Genomic DNA, 18,727 nt, shown 5'->3' with positions numbered 1-18,727 from the left:
ACACATCCTAAGTGAATGTGTGAAAAACATTCCTTTATTTGAATTGATGTATTTTGTCGTACTCGTACGCAAGGAATATCGAAAACAATATCATTATCAGGGAAAGTTATCTGATAATCGTTTTGCCGACTGAGAAAACCAACTGATGACGTCAATGATAAAGTTTTACTTATTAAATATTCCAGGAAAATGTCGATGGTAGTCGTAGGTAAACAATGGATTGGGCAGACGATACCCAGTTAAGACTACCACTAAAAGACAGGGCAGACGATACCCAGTTAAGACTACCACTAAAAGACAGGGCAGACGATACCCAGTTAGGACTAACACTAAAAGACAGGGCAGACGATACCCAGTTAGGACTAACACTAAAAGACAGGGCAGACGATACCCAGTTAGGACTAACACTAAAAGACAGGGCAGACGATACCCAGTTAAGACTACCACTAAAAGACAGGACAGACGATACCCAGTTAAGACTACCACTAAAAGACAGGGCAGACGATACCCAGTTAGGACTACCACTAAAAGACAGGGCAGACGATACCCAGTTAGGACTAACACTAAAAGACAGGACAGACGATACCCAGTTAGGACTAACACTAAAAGACAGGGCAGACGATACCCAGTTAAGACTAACACTAAAAGACAGGGCAGACGATACCCAGTTAAGACTAACACTAAAAGACAGGGCAGACGATACCCAGTTAGGACTAACACTAAAAGACAGGGCAGACGATACCCAGTTAAGACTAACACTAAAAGACAGGGCAGACGATACCCAGTTAAGACTAACACTAAAAGACAGGGCAGACGATACCCAGTTAAGACTAACACTAAAAGACAGGGCAGACGATACCCAGTTAGGACTAACACTAAAAGACAGGGCAGACGATACCCAGTTAGGACTAACACTAAAAGACAGGGCAGACGATACCCAGTTAAGACTACCACTAAAAGACAGGATAGACGATACCCAGTTAAGACTAACACTAAAAGACAGGGCAGACGATACCCAGTTAAGACTACCACTAAAAGACAGGGCAGACGATACCCAGTTAAGACTAACACTAAAAGACAGGGCAGACGATACCCAGTTAAGACTAACACTAAAAGACAGGGCAGACGATACCCAGTTAAGACTACCACTAAAAGACAGGGCAGACGATACCCAGTTAAGACTAACACTAAAAGACAGGGCAGACGATACCCAGTTAAGACTAACACTAAACGACAGGGCAGACGATACCCAGTTAAGACTACCACTAAAACGACAGGGCAGACGATACCCAGTTAAGACTAACACTAAAAGACAGGGCAGACGATACCCAGTTAAGACTAACACTAAAAGACAGGGGTGTCAGATATAAACGTCGAAATTCTAACAGAGTTGCCAATGTTAACTAACGAACTCCTATCTAAAATCGTCATTTAAGGACGGCCTGGTGGGTTTATTTGATTTAATTTGTTTAACGTCCTACAGCCAGGGTCATTTAAGGACCCGTCAGGATTTGGAGGTGGAAGAAAGCCGGAGGACCCGGAGAAAAACCACTTACGGTCAGTACCAGGTAACTGCCCACGTAGGTTTAACTCTCGCGACCGACTAGTGCCCCTATAGCTAAACCGTGTACAAAATCCAGAAGAAAGTTGTTTAGAAAGAACAGAAAAGACAGGATCAAATAAAAAAAAAAATAAAAAAAAAAAATATATACTTTGTTTATTTTAAAGTAAGCATCAACTTATATTAATTACTCTTGATGGCCCTGATGGAAGCACGCGAAGGGTCTAAGTATGGAAGGAAACTGAGATCCGGGAGAAAACCCAAAGGTTTGGGAAGTCGCCCACTTGGCTTTTCACATCCGATGAGATTATCGAACCTGGTCGCCAAGGCGAAAGGTAAGTGTGACATCACTGAGCCACCCGGCCACCAAGGCGAAAGGTAAGCGTGTCATCACTGAGGCACCCGGCAACCAAGGCGAAAGGTAAGCGTGTCATCACTGAGCCACCCGGCCACCAAGGCGAAAGGTAAGTGTGTCATCACTGAGGCACCCGGCAACCAAGGCGAAAGGTAAGCGTGTCATCACTGAGCCACCCGGCCACCAAGGCGAAAGGTAAGTGTGTCATCACTGAGGCACCCGGCCACCAAGGCGAAAGGTAAGCGTGTCATCACTGAGCCACCCGGCCACCAAGGCGAAAGGTAAGTGTGTCATCACTGAGGCACCCGGCAACCAAGGCGAAAGGTAAGCGTGTCATCACTGAGCCACCCGGCCACCAAGGCGAAAGGTAAGTTTGACATCACTGAGCCACCCGGCCACCAAGGCGAAAGGTAAGTGTGACATCACTGAGCCACCCGGCCACCAAGGCGAAAGGTGTGTCATCACTGAGGCACCCGGCAACCAAGGCGAATGGTAAGCGTGTCATCACTGAGGCACCCGGCAACCAAGGCGAAAGGTAAGCGTGTCATCACTGAGCCACCCAACCTCTTCAGAGTAAGATTTTTTAATCAAATTTCAAACAGCTTTAATGACCAGGTTAATTTTTGTGTCGATGCGAGTATGGTCTCATAGACACGTCATATACGCACTCACAAATGTAGAACTGAATTGATGATCGTGTATATTTATGACAGCGCCCTTAGAAAGGATTAAGAAGAGATTTATAGAGAGAAGGAAAGATGCAGAGCAGCACCATGTAAAAACGATCCGAGATGAAGAAGGAGAGAAGTGTCAATAAGGCTATTGTTCACGCATTAAAACAGGACATAATACAATTCCCCTCCTCAAAATGGAAAGATGTTGGAAGGAAGTTTATAATCAGGATCTGGACCAAGAGCGAGTCAAATCCGTTGTCATCATATAAAAAAAACAACTGGGTATCTTCTGGAGAAATAGAGAAACAACGGCAGCAGAAAGTATGTGATTTATTCGCAGCAAAGAGTAAAGTCTCTGTATGTATTTACCGCAACATTATCGTTCTGGAATGAAAGTGACAGGATAGCGACAGATACTGGTGAGATCTACATCTGGACACACAGACAGATCACTCATCAACTCTCCAGTATTTGGGAAGACGCGACTTGCCAAGGTTTAGGAAAAAGGATGCGCATATTGCTTGGAGGTTGGGGGGTTTAAAAGGATGCGCATATTGCTTAGAGGTTGGGGGTTTAAAAGACAACTAGGTATTGTGTGCATTTCAAGCACGACGTGTATTTCTGAAAACACGATAAACAATGTCCCGGATAATGCTGGTTTGAAACAGACTGGATGACCGGAATATAGGTTTCAAGGAGACACCAACAGTCAGGGTCACATGAGGACGGGTGTCAAGGAGACACCAACAGTCAGGGTCACATGAGGACGGGTGTCAAAGAGACACCAACAGCCAGGGTCACATGAGGACGGGTGTCAAAGAGACACCAACAGTTATAGTCATATGAGGACGGGTGTCAAAGAGACACCAACAGTTATAGTCATATGAGGATGGGTGTCAAAGAGACACCAACAGTTATAGTCATATGAGGATAGGTTTCAAGGAGACACCAACAGCCAGGGTCATATGAGGATGGGTTTCAAGGAGACACCAACAGCCAAGGTCATATGAGGATAGGTTTCAAGGAGACACCAATAGCCAGAGTAATATGAGGATAGGTTTCAAGGACAACAGCAAGAGTCATATGGGGACAGGTTTCAAGGAGACACCAATAGCCAGAGTAATATGAGGATAGGTTTCAAGGAGACACCACCAAGAGATGATAACAAACGTGAAGATATCAAATACGGAAATATAGAAAAGTGTAATATCACTTCCGGCCAACCATCAAGAAGACGCTTTGCCATACTCATTATTTTTAAACGATCAGTAACCGATGTTCAAGGTTGAGGATGTTAATGGATTTCCACATCTACCTCCTAGGAGAAGGCTTGTTGTTTGGTAGTGTTAGGCTGTCGGCAGTAATATATTTTTAAAATTTGTGTTGCAAATAAAATATTGGTCCATGAAAAAAGTAATGAGTCGAGTTAATTAACTTAATTTGATCAGATTGGTTAATTGCAAACACAAATACGGACCTGCCGTGACGTTTCGGAGGTGACCTTTTAATTAGTTTTGTAAGAATTGAGGAAAATTTACGATTTAATAATAAAGTCTGACTATAAGTATGTATGTGTTACTTTTGTAACCGTATACCGAGGTTTGGTCAGTACATGTTGTATACCAACAGAGAACAAGTAAGAGAGATTAATTATGTAAAATTGACGGGTTTCATACTGGTCTGTTTGACTATCCCAGATAAGATAACGGACCCTCTGGAAATCACAACTATGTAAACAGAGGCTCGTTCAGAGGATCACAATTCAACGACAATCTGATAAAATTTGACAGTCGTTTACGAAACATTAAAATAGTCACATTGTTCCGGAAAAGCTGCCACGTTGTTTCTTGACAATTGTACACACCTCGTATTGATGGAAGTCATTGTATCGAATGCGCCTTTTTATCTTGTTATCTCCCTTTGATATCGTTACTTTAGTGTTACCGATTAGGAGCGGTGCTTTCAGATTGCTTAGATAGAACCCGTTAATACAACGTTTCTAAATGTTGTTTTTGTTGTCAATTACAAAAAAAGTGTTATCCACACAAAACACTGTCAAACTGATGTCTAGTTTTATCAACACAAAACACTGTCAAACTGATTTTTGTGACATTTATATTTCGCTGATAAATATGACGGAAGTTGAAATCTTACCTGAAATCCACAAATATTAATTGTTTGGTTGGTATATTGCTTGGTTGGTAGATTGTTTGGTTGGTATATTGTTTGGTTGGTATATTGTTTGGTTGGTAGATTGTTTGGTTGGTATATTGTTTGGTTGGTATATTGTTTGGTTGGTATATTGTTTGGTTGGTATATTGTTTGGTTGGTAGATTGTTTGATTGGTAGATTGTTTGATTGGTATATTGTTTGGCTGGTATATTTTTTGTTTGGTATATTGTTTGGTTGGTAGATTGTTTGGTTGGTAGATTGTTTGGTTGGTATATTGTTTGGTTGGTATATTGTTTGGTTGGTATATTGTTTGGTTGGTAGATTGTTTGGTTGGTTGATTGTTTGGTTGGTATATTGTTTGGTTGGTAGATTGTTTGGTTGGTAGATTGTTTGGTTGGTAGATTGTTTGGTTGGTATATTGTTTGGTTGGTATATTGTTTGGTTGGTAGATTGTTTGGTTGGTATATTGTTTGGTTGGTATATTGCTTGGTTGGTATATTGTTTGGTTGGTAGATTGTTTGGTTGGTATATTGCTTGGTTGGTAGATTGTTTGGTTGGTATATTGTTTGGTTGGTATATTATTTGGTTAGTATATTGCTTGGTTGGTAGATTGTTTGGTTGGTATATTGTTTGGTTGGTAGATTGTTTGGTTGGTATATTGTTTGGTTGGTATATTGTTTGGTTGGTATATTGTTTGGTTGGTATATTATTTGGTTGGTAGATTGTTTGGTTGGTATATTGTTTGGTTGGTATATTGTTTGGTTGGTATATTGCTTGGTTGGTAGATTGTTTGGTTGGTATATTGTTTGGTTGGTATATTGCTTGGTTGGTAGATTGTTTGGTTGGTATATTGTTTGGTTGGTATATTATTTGGTTAGTATATTGCTTGGCTGGTAGATTGTTTGGTTGGTATATTGTTTGGTTGGTAGATTGTTTGGTTGGTATATTGTTTGGTTGATAGATTGTTTGGTTGGTATATTGTTTGGTTGGTATATTGTTTGGTTGGTAGATTGTTTGGTTGGTAGATTGTTTGGTTGGTATATTGTTTGGTTGTAGGTTGTTTGGTTGGTAGATTGTTTGATTGGTATATTGTTTGGTTGGTAGATTGTTTGGTTGGTAGATTGTTTGGTTGGTATATTGTTTGGTTGGTAGATTGTTTGGTTGGTAGATTGTTTGGTTGGTATATTGTTTGGTTGGTATATTGCTTGGTTGGTAGATTGTTTGGTTGGTATATTGTTTGGTTGGTATATTGCTTGGTTGGTAGATTGTTTGGTTGGTATATTGTTTGGTTGGTATATTATTTGGTTAGTATATTGCTTGGTTGGTAGATTGTTTGGTTGGTATATTGTTTGGTTGGTAGATTGTTTGGTTGGTATATTGTTTGGTTGGTATATTGTTTGGTTGGTAGATTGTTTGGTTGGTATATTGTTTGGTTGGTAGATTGTTTGATTGGTAGATTGTTTGATAGGTATATTGTTTGGTTGGTATATGTTTGGTTGGTAGATTGTTTGGTTGGTATATTGTTTGGTTGGTATATTGTTTGGTTGTAGGTTGTTTGGTTGGTATATTGTTTGGTTGGTATATTTTTTGGTTGGTATATTGTTTGATTGGTATATTGTTTGGTTGTAGATTGTTTGGTTGGTATATTATTTGGTTAGTATATTGCTTGGCTGGTAGATTGTTTGGTTGGTATATTGTTTGGTTGGTAGATTGTTTGGTTGGTATATTGTTTGGTTGATAGATTGTTTGGTTGGTATATTGTTTGGTTGGTATATTGTTTGGTTGGTAGATTGTTTGGTTGGTAGATTGTTTGGTTGGTATATTGTTTGGTTGTAGGTTGTTTGGTTGGTAGATTGTTTGATTGGTATATTGTTTGGTTGGTAGATTGTTTGGTTGGTAGATTGTTTGGTTGGTATATTGTTTGGTTGGTAGATTGTTTGGTTGGTAGATTGTTTGGTTGGTATATTGTTTGGTTGGTATATTGCTTGGTTGGTAGATTGTTTGGTTGGTATATTGTTTGGTTGGTATATTGCTTGGTTGGTAGATTGTTTGGTTGGTATATTGTTTGGTTGGTATATTATTTGGTTAGTATATTGCTTGGTTGGTAGATTGTTTGGTTGGTATATTGTTTGGTTGGTAGATTGTTTGTTTGGTATATTGTTTGGTTGGTATATTGTTTGGTTGGTAGATTGTTTGGTTGGTATATTGTTTGGTTGGTAGATTGTTTGATTGGTAGATTGTTTGATAGGTATATTGTTTGGTTGGTATATGTTTGGTTGGTAGATTGTTTGGTTGGTATATTGTTTGGTTGGTATATTGTTTGGTTGTAGGTTGTTTGGTTGGTATATTGTTTGGTTGGTATATTTTTTTGGTTGGTATATTGTTTGATTGGTATATTGTTTGGTTGTAGATTGTTTGGTTGGTATATTATTTGGTTAGTATATTGCTTGGTTGGTAGATTGTTTGGTTCGTAGATTGTTTGGTTGGTATATTGTTTGGTTGGTGGATTGTTTGGTTGGTAGATTGTTTGATTGGTATATTGTTTGGTTGGTATATTGTTTGGTTGGTAGATTGTTTGGTTGGTATATTGTTTGGTTGGTATATTGTTTGGTTGGTATATTGTTTGGTTGGTTGATTGTTTGGTTGGTTGATTGTTTGGTTGGTATATTGTTTGGTTGGTATATTGCTTGGTTGGTAGATTGTTTGGTTGTAGATTGTTTGATTGGTAGATTGTTTGGTTGGTATATTGTTTGGTTGGTATATTGTTTGGCTGGTATATTGTTTGGTTGGTATATTGCTTGGTTGGTATATTGTTTGGTTGTAGGTTGTTTGGTTGGTATATTGTTTGGTTGGTATATTTTTTTGTTGGTATATTGTTTGGTTGGTATATTGTTTGGTTGGTATATTGTTTGGTTGTAGATTGTTTGGTTGGTAGATTGTTTGATTGGTATATTGTTTGGTTGGTAGATTGTTTGGTTGGTATATTGTTTGGTTGGTTGATTGTTTGGTTGGTATATTGTTTGGTTGGTATATTGTTTGGTTGGTAGATTGTTTGGTTGGTATATTGTTTGGTTGGTATATTGTTTGGTTGGTAAATTGTTTGGTTGGTAGATTGTTTGGTTGGTATATTGTTTAGTTGTAGATTGTTTGGTTGGTATATTGTTTAGTTGGTATATTGTTTGGTGGTAGGTTGTTTGGTTGGTAGATTGTTTGGTTGGTATATTGTTTAGTTGGTATATTGTTTGATTGTAGATCGTTTGGTTGGTATATTGTTTGATTGTAGATTGTTTGGTTGGTAGATTGTTTGGTTGGTATATTGTTTGGTTGGTAGGTATATTGTTTGGTTGGTATATTGTTTGGTTGGTATATTGTTTGGTTGGTATATTGTTTGGTTGGCATATTATTTGATTGGTATATTGCTTGGTTGGTAGGTTGTTTGATTGGTATATTGTTTGGTTGGTTTATTGTTTGATTGGTATATTGTTTGGTTGGTATATTGTTTGGTTGTATATTGTTTTGCGTATGATTCCCTCTTACGACACGTAGTGAAACACAACAGGTATGTTCTTTCCCCGCTCCTGTACAGACTTTGTTATTTGAATTTACCAGATAATAATCTGTATACCAACTGTACATTACTATATTGATTCTTAATATGGCTGATTAGATTGAATGGGCAAAAATCATAGGGACGAGATCGAATTCTGAGTTAATTTTTGACCACTAATGTTATAATACCGGGGTACACGGTAGCTGTTAAGTATCTCAGGGCTAAGATTTCACGGCTTTGTCATCCGGGACTTGTTGGCGTGGATTGGTTTATGTAAAACATCGCGATGACGTTGTCACCTCGTTACGTTATATAGATCAAATCGAGCATGTAGTTTATTTGCGCAGCGTCTTGAATGTCTGTTGATACAGCGAAATTAATTTCCCCACGAATGTTACCATTCGTACTATAATAACTGTTGTTTCTGTTGATGTACAAAGAGAACAGAAAGAAAATTACACACATGTTGAATAGTCACTGATCACTGTGACATGGGACTGATCACTGTGACATGGGACTGATCACTGTAACATGGGGCTGATCACTGTAACATGGGACTGATCACTGTGACATGGGGCTGATCACTGTGACATGGGGCTGATCACTGTAACATGGGGCTGATCACTGTAACATGGGACTGATCACTGTGACATGGGACTGATCACTGTAACATGGGGCTGATCACTGTAACATGGGGCTGATCACTGTGACATGGGGCTGATCACTGTGACATGGGACTGATCACTGTAACATGGGGCTGATCACTGTAACATGGGGCTGATCACTGTGACATGGGGCTGATCACTGTAACATGGGGCTGATCACTGTAACATGGGGCTGATCACTGTAACATGGGGCTGATCACTGTAACATGGGACTGATCACTGTGACATGGGGCTGATCACTGTAACATGGGGCTGATCACTGTAACATGGGGCTGATCACTGTAACATGGGACTGATCACTGTAACATGGGGCTGATCACTGTGACATGGGGCTGATCACTGTAACATGGGACTGATCACTGTAACATGGGACTGATCACTGTAACATGGGGCTGATCACTGTGACATGGGGCTGATCACTGTAACATGGGGCTGATCACTGTAACATGGGGCTGATCACTGTGACATGGGGCTGATCACTGTGACATGGGACTGATCACTGTAACATGGGGCTGATCACTGTAACATGGGGCTGATCACTGTGACATGGGGCTGATCACTGTAACATGGGGCTGATCACTGTAACATGGGGCTGATCACTGTAACATGGGGCTGATCACTGTAACATGGGACTGATCACTGTGACATGGGGCTGATCACTGTAACATGGGGCTGATCACTGTAACATGGGGCTGATCACTGTAACATGGGACTGATCACTGTAACATGGGGCTGATCACTGTGACATGGGGCTGATCACTGTAACATGGGACTGATCACTGTAACATGGGACTGATCACTGTAACATGGGGCTGATCACTGTAACATGGGGCTGATCACTGTGACATGGGGCTGATCACTGTGACATGGGGCTGATCACTGTAACATGGGGCTGATCACTGTGACATGGGGCTGATCACTGTAACATGGGGCTGATCACTGTAACATGGGACTGATCACTGTAACATGGGGCTGATCACTGTAACATGGGGCTGATCACTGTGACATGGGGCTGATCACTGTAACATGGGGCTGATCACTGTAACATGGGACTGATCACTGTGACATGGGACTGATCACTGTAACATGGGGCTGATCACTGTAACATGGGGCTGATCACTGTAACATGGGACTGATCACTGTAACATGGGACTGATCACTGTGACATGGGGCTGATCACTGTGACATGGGGCTGATCACTGTAACATGGGGCTGATCACTGTAACATGGGACTGATCACTGTAACATGGGACTGATCACTGTAACATGGGACTGATCACTGTGACATGGGACTGATCACTGTGACATGGGGCTGATCACTGTAACATGGGGCTGATCACTGTAACATGGGACTGATCACTGTAACATGGGGCTGATCACTGTAACATGGGGCTGATCACTGTGACATGGGGCTGATCACTGTGACATGGGGCTGATCACTGTGACATGGGTCTGATCACTGTGACATGGGACTGATCACTGTAACATGGGGCTGATCACTGTAACATGGGGCTGATCACTGTAACATGGGACTGATCACTGTAACATGGGACTGATCACTGTAACATGGGACTGATCACTGTGACATGGGACTGATCACTGTGACATGGGGCTGATCACTGTGACATGGGGCTGATCACTGTAACATGGGGCTGATCACTGTAACATGGGACTGATCACTGTAACATGGGACTGATCACTGTAACATGGGACTGATCACTGTGACATGGGACTGATCACTGTGACATGGGGCTGATCACTGTAACATGGGGCTGATCACTGTAACATGGGACTGATCACTGTAACATGGGGCTGATCACTGTAACATGGGGCTGATCACTGTGACATGGGGCTGATCACTGTGACATGGGGCTGATCACTGTGACATGGGTCTGATCACTGTGACATGGGACTGATCACTGTAACATGGGGCTGATCACTGTAACATGGGGCTGATCACTGTAACATGGGGCTGATCACTGTAACATGGGACTGATCACTGTAACATGGGACTGATCACTGTAACATGGGGCTGCCTTTAAAACAGTTATAACTTTGTTGATAGAAATGAATTAAAAAAACAAATTGAAAATTAAATGCAAGGCTTGTCTCACAAATTTTATAAGATACTTGTTTTCATTAGAAGTAAAACTTTGTTCTGTCTCGGTCGACTACAGAGGCAGAAAATTCATCTCTCTTTAGTGGGACATTCTTCCTACCTCCTATAACCAAACAGGTTTTACAACTAATCGTACGGCCATTCACTTCCGTCTAAAATAGTTCCGCAAAATTTATCCTCACTATCTTGAAAAGTAAATAAATAATCGTGTTTAAGAGGAACATATCTAGAAATATCTCAAATAGTGTCATATAATCTCCACGATCATCATTTATTAATTGGTGGTCTTACATTCAAGGATAAGATAGATGTACTCCTGGTAATGTCCATGGCGGAAGGGTTTCGCCTATACCAGAGCCCTATCTCTCATCGAGTAGATACGCGTCCGCTATCGGTACAAAATATAGTCCTTAACACTCCAACCAGATAAGTGGGATATGTTGAGTGTATGGCGCCGAAGAGAGTCTGATATCAGGGGAGATAAGTGAGACATACAGGGGAGATAACCATGCCGAGTGATACCCTCGTTATAACATAACTAGTACTACAGAAGTATATATATACACTTATTGGAATACATAAAAGTACAGATAACGATTTGATTTTAGTTAACTGTAATTAATTTTGATAATATAATTAATAACTTAGACCTTATAATGAACTCTTCAAATTTTACAAAAGTACAGATTATAAATTCGCAAATTGACGTCATGAAAATATCATAGTTCAATATGATTTAAACCCCACCCAACGTCAGTCTTCAAACGCAACGTAGGGATTGTTCTTGAGAACAAAATAAATTTCTAAAAAAAACTAAAATAAAATAAATCAATTGATCAATTAATTGGAATCACAATTTGAATGCTAATACAACACATATATAAGCATTGGGCTTGTCATCTATTTTGATTTCTTTGGCGTCCTTTTTTACTTTCCACGTTAGCCCTCCGAATTCTAAAAATGACTTAATCACTGTATGATGTAGTTTTGCCACCATCATTCGACATGTTATAGATATTATGATGTAGTTTTGCCACCATCATTCGACATGTTATAGATATCATGATGTAGTTTTGCCACCATCATTCGACATGTTATAGATATTATGATGTAGTTTTGCCACCATCATTCGACATGTTATAGATATTATGATGTAGTTTTGCCACCAGCATTCGACATGCTATAGATATCATGATGTAGTTTTGCCACCATCATTCGACATGCTATAGATATTATGATGTAGTTTTGCCACCAGCATTCGACATGTTATAGATATTATGATGTAGTTTTACCACCATCATTCGACATGCTATAGATATCATGATGTAGTTTTGCCACATCATTCGACATGTTATAGATATTATGATGTAGTTTTGCCACCATCATTTGACATGCTATAGAGATCATGATGTAGTTTTGCCACCATCATTCGACATGTTATATATATCATGATGTAGTTTTGCCACCAGCATTCGACATGCTATAGATATCATGATGTAGTTTTGCCACATCATTCGACATGTTATAGATATTATGATGTAGTTTTGCCACCATCATTTGACATGCTATATATATCATTATGTAGTTTTGCCACCATCATTTGACATGCTATAGATATCATGATGTAGTTTTGCCACCATCATTCGACATGCTATAGATATCATGATGTAGTTTTGCCACCAGCATTCGACATGCTATAGATATTATGATGTAGTTTTGCCACCAGCATTCGACATGCTATAGATATTATGATGTAGTTTTACCACCATCATTCGACATGTTATAGATATCATGATGTAGTTTTACCACCATCATTCGACATGTTATAGATATTATGATGTAGTTTTGCCACCATCATTCGACATGCTATAGATATATCATGATGTAGTTTTGCCACCAGCATTCGACATGCTATAGATATCATGATGTAGTTTTGCCACCATCATTCGACATGCTATAGATATCATGATGTAGTTTTGCCACCAGCATTCGACATGCTATAGATATTATGATGTAGTTTTGCCACCAGCATTCGACATGCTATAGATATTATGATGTAGTTTTGCCACCATCATCCGACATGCTATAGATATTATGATGTAGTTTTGCCACCAGCCTTCGACATGTTATAGATATTATGATGTAGTTTTACCACCATCATTCGACATGCTATAGATATCATGATGTAGTTTTGCCACATCATTCGACATGTTATAGATATTATGATGTAGTTTTGCCACCATCATTTGACATGCTATAGAGATCATGATGTAGTTTTGCCACCATCATTCGACATGTTATATATATCATGATGTAGTTTTGCCACCAGCATTCGACATGCTATAGATATCATGATGTAGTTTTGCCACCAGCATTCGACATGCTATAGATATTATGATGTAGTTTTGCCACCAGCATTCGACATGCTATAGATATTATGATGTAGTTTTGCCACCATCATTCGACATGTTATAGAGATTTCAGTAAATTCATAGTAATCTTTAGCGACACTGTAATATCTTCAAACACTGAAAGTTTTATGTGAAACAATGTTCGCCTTTAAAAATAAAACGTGTATAATGATTGTAGAGTTAAACTCTGTTGTACAAACGGTACATGTAGTCTGTATGACGACTTCTTCGCTACCTGTCCACTGTTCTTTCAAGGAAAAATAACAAATTGACAAGCAATGTCAACATACAATGGAAAACTCGTTTGTGTATTCTGTACATAAACTTGTTCAAATACTGATAATTCAGAAAAATATACAATGTAATCTATGTTTTGGTCAAAATATGATACCAGTATTCTTGACAAAATGACCAACTCAAACAGTCGGACCGGACTAAAGCAAGAAAGCTGTAAATCTGTCCGATGGTCAATATTGACTGACCGGTGTGATAAGAAAGCATTTACATTGTACTAGACTTTGGTCAATCAAGTCTCACCACTAGTACAGTGTTCGCGTCCAAGACGTTCGATTTACGCTCGTATCTATGCAACAGTGAACAGATATATTGGCCTGATTTTGCCACACTTATGATAAGTAAGGATTTTTGTTTGATTCTGTGGGTATGGAATTTAACTAACGATAAGTAATTATATAATCCTCTCCGTGATGTTTTCTTCTCTGTCGTATTTCGTTTCATGTATGTAGCCGTCATAAATTACCTACTTGCTGTGCGATCCCGATCTGACTCGTTTCAATGTGTCACGTTTTTCCATATATACGTGGACGCCATTGGATTCCTATTCTCATTACGTTAGTCATTTCAATCCAGATTACTAAATGGTATTTTATTTAATATAAATAGATATTACACTCTTCATCAAATCTTACTTTAACAACATAATCCTGATTTCGCCATTTTTACATTTGTTATAATTTTGAGTTTTAATAGACAAGTTTTGGCGAACTCAAAGTTTAGAGCAATACCTAAGTTAGTTGATTAGCGAAATAATGATTTGCACACCCATATTATTTACTATGAAATAAAATATACAACTATAATAAGCAATGTATTACCAAGATTCAGATTTAATTTATTCAAACTTCAAACCAGCGTTCATTATATTTAGGCATACAATCACACTATCATGTCCGATGTACAGAGGATGGAGGCATTCTCATTCCATTATTGTTCGAGTAGTTTGCTTGCTTCATAGATATATCCTCGTAGTTGACACAATACTGTATCGTCCAAACGCCATCTTTGTTGTTTTAGTGTTTGTTTGCTGGCTTGCTATTTTATTTGCTAGTTTGTTTGTTTGTGTGATAGCTTGTTTGTGTGATTGCTAGCTTGTTCAGTTATTTGCTAGCTTGTTTATTTGTTTGCTGGCTTGTTTGTTTTATACTAGCTAGGTGTTCGGGTGCTAGGTAGCTTGTTTGTATGTTAGCTTGTTTGTTTGTTTGCTAGCTTGTTTGTTTGTTTGCTAGCTTATTTGTTTGTGTGGGTTTTTTGTGTATGTGTACTAGTTTGTTTGTGTGTTAGCTCGCTTTAGTTTTTGCTAGCTGGAATGTTTATCTGCTAGTTTGATTATTTGTTTGCTAGCTTTTTTGTATAATACCTTGTTTGTGTTTGCGCTAGCTTGTTTGTTTGTCTGATAGCGTGTTTGTTTGTCTGATAACTAGCGTGTTTGTTTGTATGATAGCGTGTTTGTTTGTCTTATAGCTAGCGTGTTCGTTTGTCTGAGAGCTAGCGTGTTTGTTTGTCTGATAGCTAGCGTGTTTGTTTGTCTGATAGCTAGCGTGTTCGTTTGTCTGATAGCTAGTTTGTTTGTTTGTCTGATAGCTAGCGTGTTCGTTTGTCTGATAGCTAGCGTGTTTGTTTGTCTGATAGCTAGCTTGTTTGTTTGTCTGATAGCTAGCGTGTTTGTTTGTCTGATAGCTAGCGTGTTTGTTTGTCTGATAGCTAGCGTGTTTGTTTGTCTGATAGCTAGCGTGTTTGTTTGTCTGATAGCTAACGTGTTCGTTTGTCTGATAGCTAGCGTGTTTGTTTGTCTGATAGCTAGCGTGTTTGTTTGTCTGATAGCTAGTGTGTTTGTTTGTCTGATAGCTAGCGTGTTTGTTTGTCTGATAGCTAGCGTGTTCGTTTGTCTGATAGCTAGCTTGTTTGTTTGTCTGATAGCTAGCTTGTTTGTTTGTCTGATAGCTAGCGTGTTCGTTTGTCTGATAGCTAGCTTGTTTGTTTGTCTGATAGCTAGCGTGTTCGTTTGTCTGATAGCTAGCTTGTTTGTTTGTCTGATAGCGTGTTCGTTTGTCTGATAGCTAGCTTGTTTGTTTGTCTGATAGCTAGCGTGTTCGTTTGTCTGATAGCTAGCGTGTTCGTTTGTCTGATAGCTAGCTTGTTTGTTTGTCTGATAGCTAGCTTGTTTGTTTGTCTGATAGCTAGCGTGTTCGTTTGTCTGATAGCTAGGGTGTTTGTTTGTCTGATAGCTAGCTTGTTTGTTTGTCTGATAGCTAGCGTGTTTGTTTATCTGATAGCTAGCTTGTTTGTTTGTCTGATAGCTATCGTGTTTGTTTGTCTGAAAGCTAGCGTGTTTGTTTGTCTGATAGCTAGCGTGTTCGTTTGTCTGATAGCTAGGGTGTTTGTTTGTCTGATAGCTAGCGTGTTTGTTTGTCTGATAGCTAGCGTGTTTGTTTGTCTGATAGCTAGCGTGTTTGTTTGTCTGATAGCTAGCGTGTTCGTTTGTCTGATAGCTAGCTTGTTTGTTTGTCTGATAGCTAGCTTGTTTGTTTGTCTGATAGCTAGCGTGTTTGTTTGTCTGATAGCTAGCGTGTTCGTTTGTCTGATAGCTAGCGTGTTTGTTTGTCTGATAGCTAGCGTGTTTGTTTGTCTGATAGCTAGCGTGTTTGTTTGTCTGATAGCTAGCGTGTTTGTTTGTCTGATAGCTAGCGTGTTTGTTTGTCTGATAGCTAGCGTGTTTGTTTGTCTGATAGCTAGCGTGTTTGTTTGTCTGATAGCTAGCGTGTTCGTTTGTCTGATAGCTAGCTTGTTTGTTTGTCTGATAGCTAGCGTGTTCGTTTGTCTGATAGCTAGCTTGTTTGTTTGTCTGATAGCTAGCGTGTTTGTTTGTCTGATAGCTAGCGTGTTTGTTTGTCTGATAGCTAGCGTGTTTGTTTGTCTGATAGCTAGCGTGTTTGTTTGTCTGATAGCTAGCGTGTTTGTTTGTCTGATAGCTAGCGTGTTTGTTTGTCTGATAGCTAGCGTGTTCGTTTGTCTGATAGCTAGCGTGTTTGTTTGTCTGATAGCTAGCGTGTTCGTTTGTCTGATAGCTAGCGTGTTTGTTTGTCTGATAGCTAGCGTGTTTGTTTGTCTGATAGCTAGCGTGTTTGTTTGTCTGAAAGCTAACGTGTTTGTTTGTCTGATAGCTAGCGTGTTCGTTTGTCTGATAGCTAGCTTGTTTGTTTGTATGATAGCTAGCGTGTTTGTTTGTCTGAAAGCTAGCGTGTTTGTTTGTCTGATAGCTAGCGTGTTTGTTTGTCTGATAGCTAGCGTGTTTGTTTGTCTGATAGCTAGTGTGTTTGTATGTCTGATAGCTAGCGTGTTCGTTTGTCTGATAGCTAGCGTGTTCGTTTGTCTGATAGCTAGCTTGTTTGTTTGTCTGATAGCTAGCGTGTTTGTTTGTCTGAAAGCTAGCGTGTTTGTTTGTCTGATAGCTAGCGTGTTCGTTTGTCTGATAGCTAGCGTGTTTGTTTGTCTGATAGCTAGCGTGTTTGTTTGTCTGATAGCTAGCGTGTTTGTTTGTCTGATAGCTAGCTTGTTTGTTTGTCTGAAAGCTAGCGTGTTTGTTTGTCTGATAGCTAGCGTGTTCGTTTGTTTGTCTGAAAGCTAGCGTGTTTGTTTGTCTGATAGCTAGCGTGTTCGTTTGTTTGATAGCTAGCGTGTTTGTTTGTCTGATAGCTAGCGTGTTCGTTTGTCTGAAAGCTAGCTTGTTTGTTTGTCTGATAGCTAGCGTGTTTGTTTGTCTGAAAGCTAGCGTGTTTGTTTGTCTGATAGCTAGCGTGTTTGTTTGTCTGATAGCTAGCGTGTTTGCATGTCTGATAGCTAGCGTGTTCGTTTGTCTGATAGCTAGCGTGTTTGTTTGTCTGAAAGCTAGCGTGTTTGTTTGTCTGATAGCTAGCGTGTTTGTTTGTCTGATAGCTAGCGTGTTTGTATGTCTGATAGCTAGCGTGTTCGTTTGTCTGATAGCTAGCGTGTTCGTTTGTCTGATATCGTGTTTGTTTGTCTGATAGATAGCGTGTTTGTTTGTCTGATAGCTAGTGTGTTTGTATGTCGGATAGCTAGCGTGTTCGTTTGTCTGATAGCGTGTTTGTTTGTCTGATAGCTAGCGTGTTTGTTTGCTTACCTTCTTGTTTATAGAGTAGCTTGTCAGTTTATATGCTAACTTGTCAGTTTATATGCTAACTTGTCAGTTTATATGCTAACTTGTCAGTTTATATGCTAACTTGTCAGTTTATATGCTAACTTGTCAGTTTATATGCTATCTTGTGGTATTACAAGTGTTCCTGTTACCATTCAATGTTGTAATACAAGTGTCCCTGTTAACATTCAATGTTGTATAAGTGTTTTGGATGCGATAACTTGGAACATCTCTGATTGTGTGTGAGAGGGACAATAGCAGTCTCTGTGTTACAAGCGTATTGACAACACTACGGGACGGGGGACATCATAGTGTGACCAGTCTCTGTGTTACAAGCGTATTGACAACACTACGGGACGGGGGACATCATAGTGTGACCAGTCTCTGTGTTACAAGCGTATTGACAACACTACGGGACGGGGGACATCATGGTGTGACCAGTCTCTGTGTTACAAGCGTATTGACAACACTACGGGACGGGGGCCATCATAATGTGACCAGTCTCTGTGTTACAAGCGTATTGATAACACTACGGGACGGGGGACATCATGGTGTGACCAGTCTCTGTGTTACAAGCGTATTGACAACACTACGGGACGGGGGACATCATGGTGGGACCAGTCTCTGTGTTACAAGCGTATTGACAACACTACGGGACGGGGGACATCATGGTGTGACCAGTCTCTGTGTTACAAGCGTATTGACAACACTACGGGACGGGGGACATCATAGTGTGACCAGTCTCTGTGTTACAAGCGTATTGACAA

At 39.7% G+C, this 18,727-nt stretch overlaps 1 protein-coding gene across 1 annotated transcript; it reads left to right on the top strand.

Annotated features, from left to right (window-relative positions):
- The first annotated feature begins 215 nt into the window (after positions 1 to 215).
- LOC117316974 lies at positions 216 to 1,370 on the top strand. Its single transcript, XM_033871752.1, has one exon. The coding sequence runs from the start codon at positions 216 to 218 to the stop codon at positions 1,368 to 1,370; it is 1,155 nt and encodes a 384-aa protein (XP_033727643.1).
- The last annotated feature ends 17,357 nt before the right edge of the window (positions 1,371 to 18,727 follow it).

Source organism: Pecten maximus, chromosome 18, assembly GCF_902652985.1.
Source record: "Pecten maximus chromosome 18, xPecMax1.1, whole genome shotgun sequence".
Taxonomy (NCBI): domain Eukaryota; kingdom Metazoa; phylum Mollusca; class Bivalvia; order Pectinida; family Pectinidae; genus Pecten; species Pecten maximus.
The sequence above is the reverse complement of the archived record's forward strand: the minus strand, read 5'-3'. Positions and strand labels throughout refer to the sequence as shown.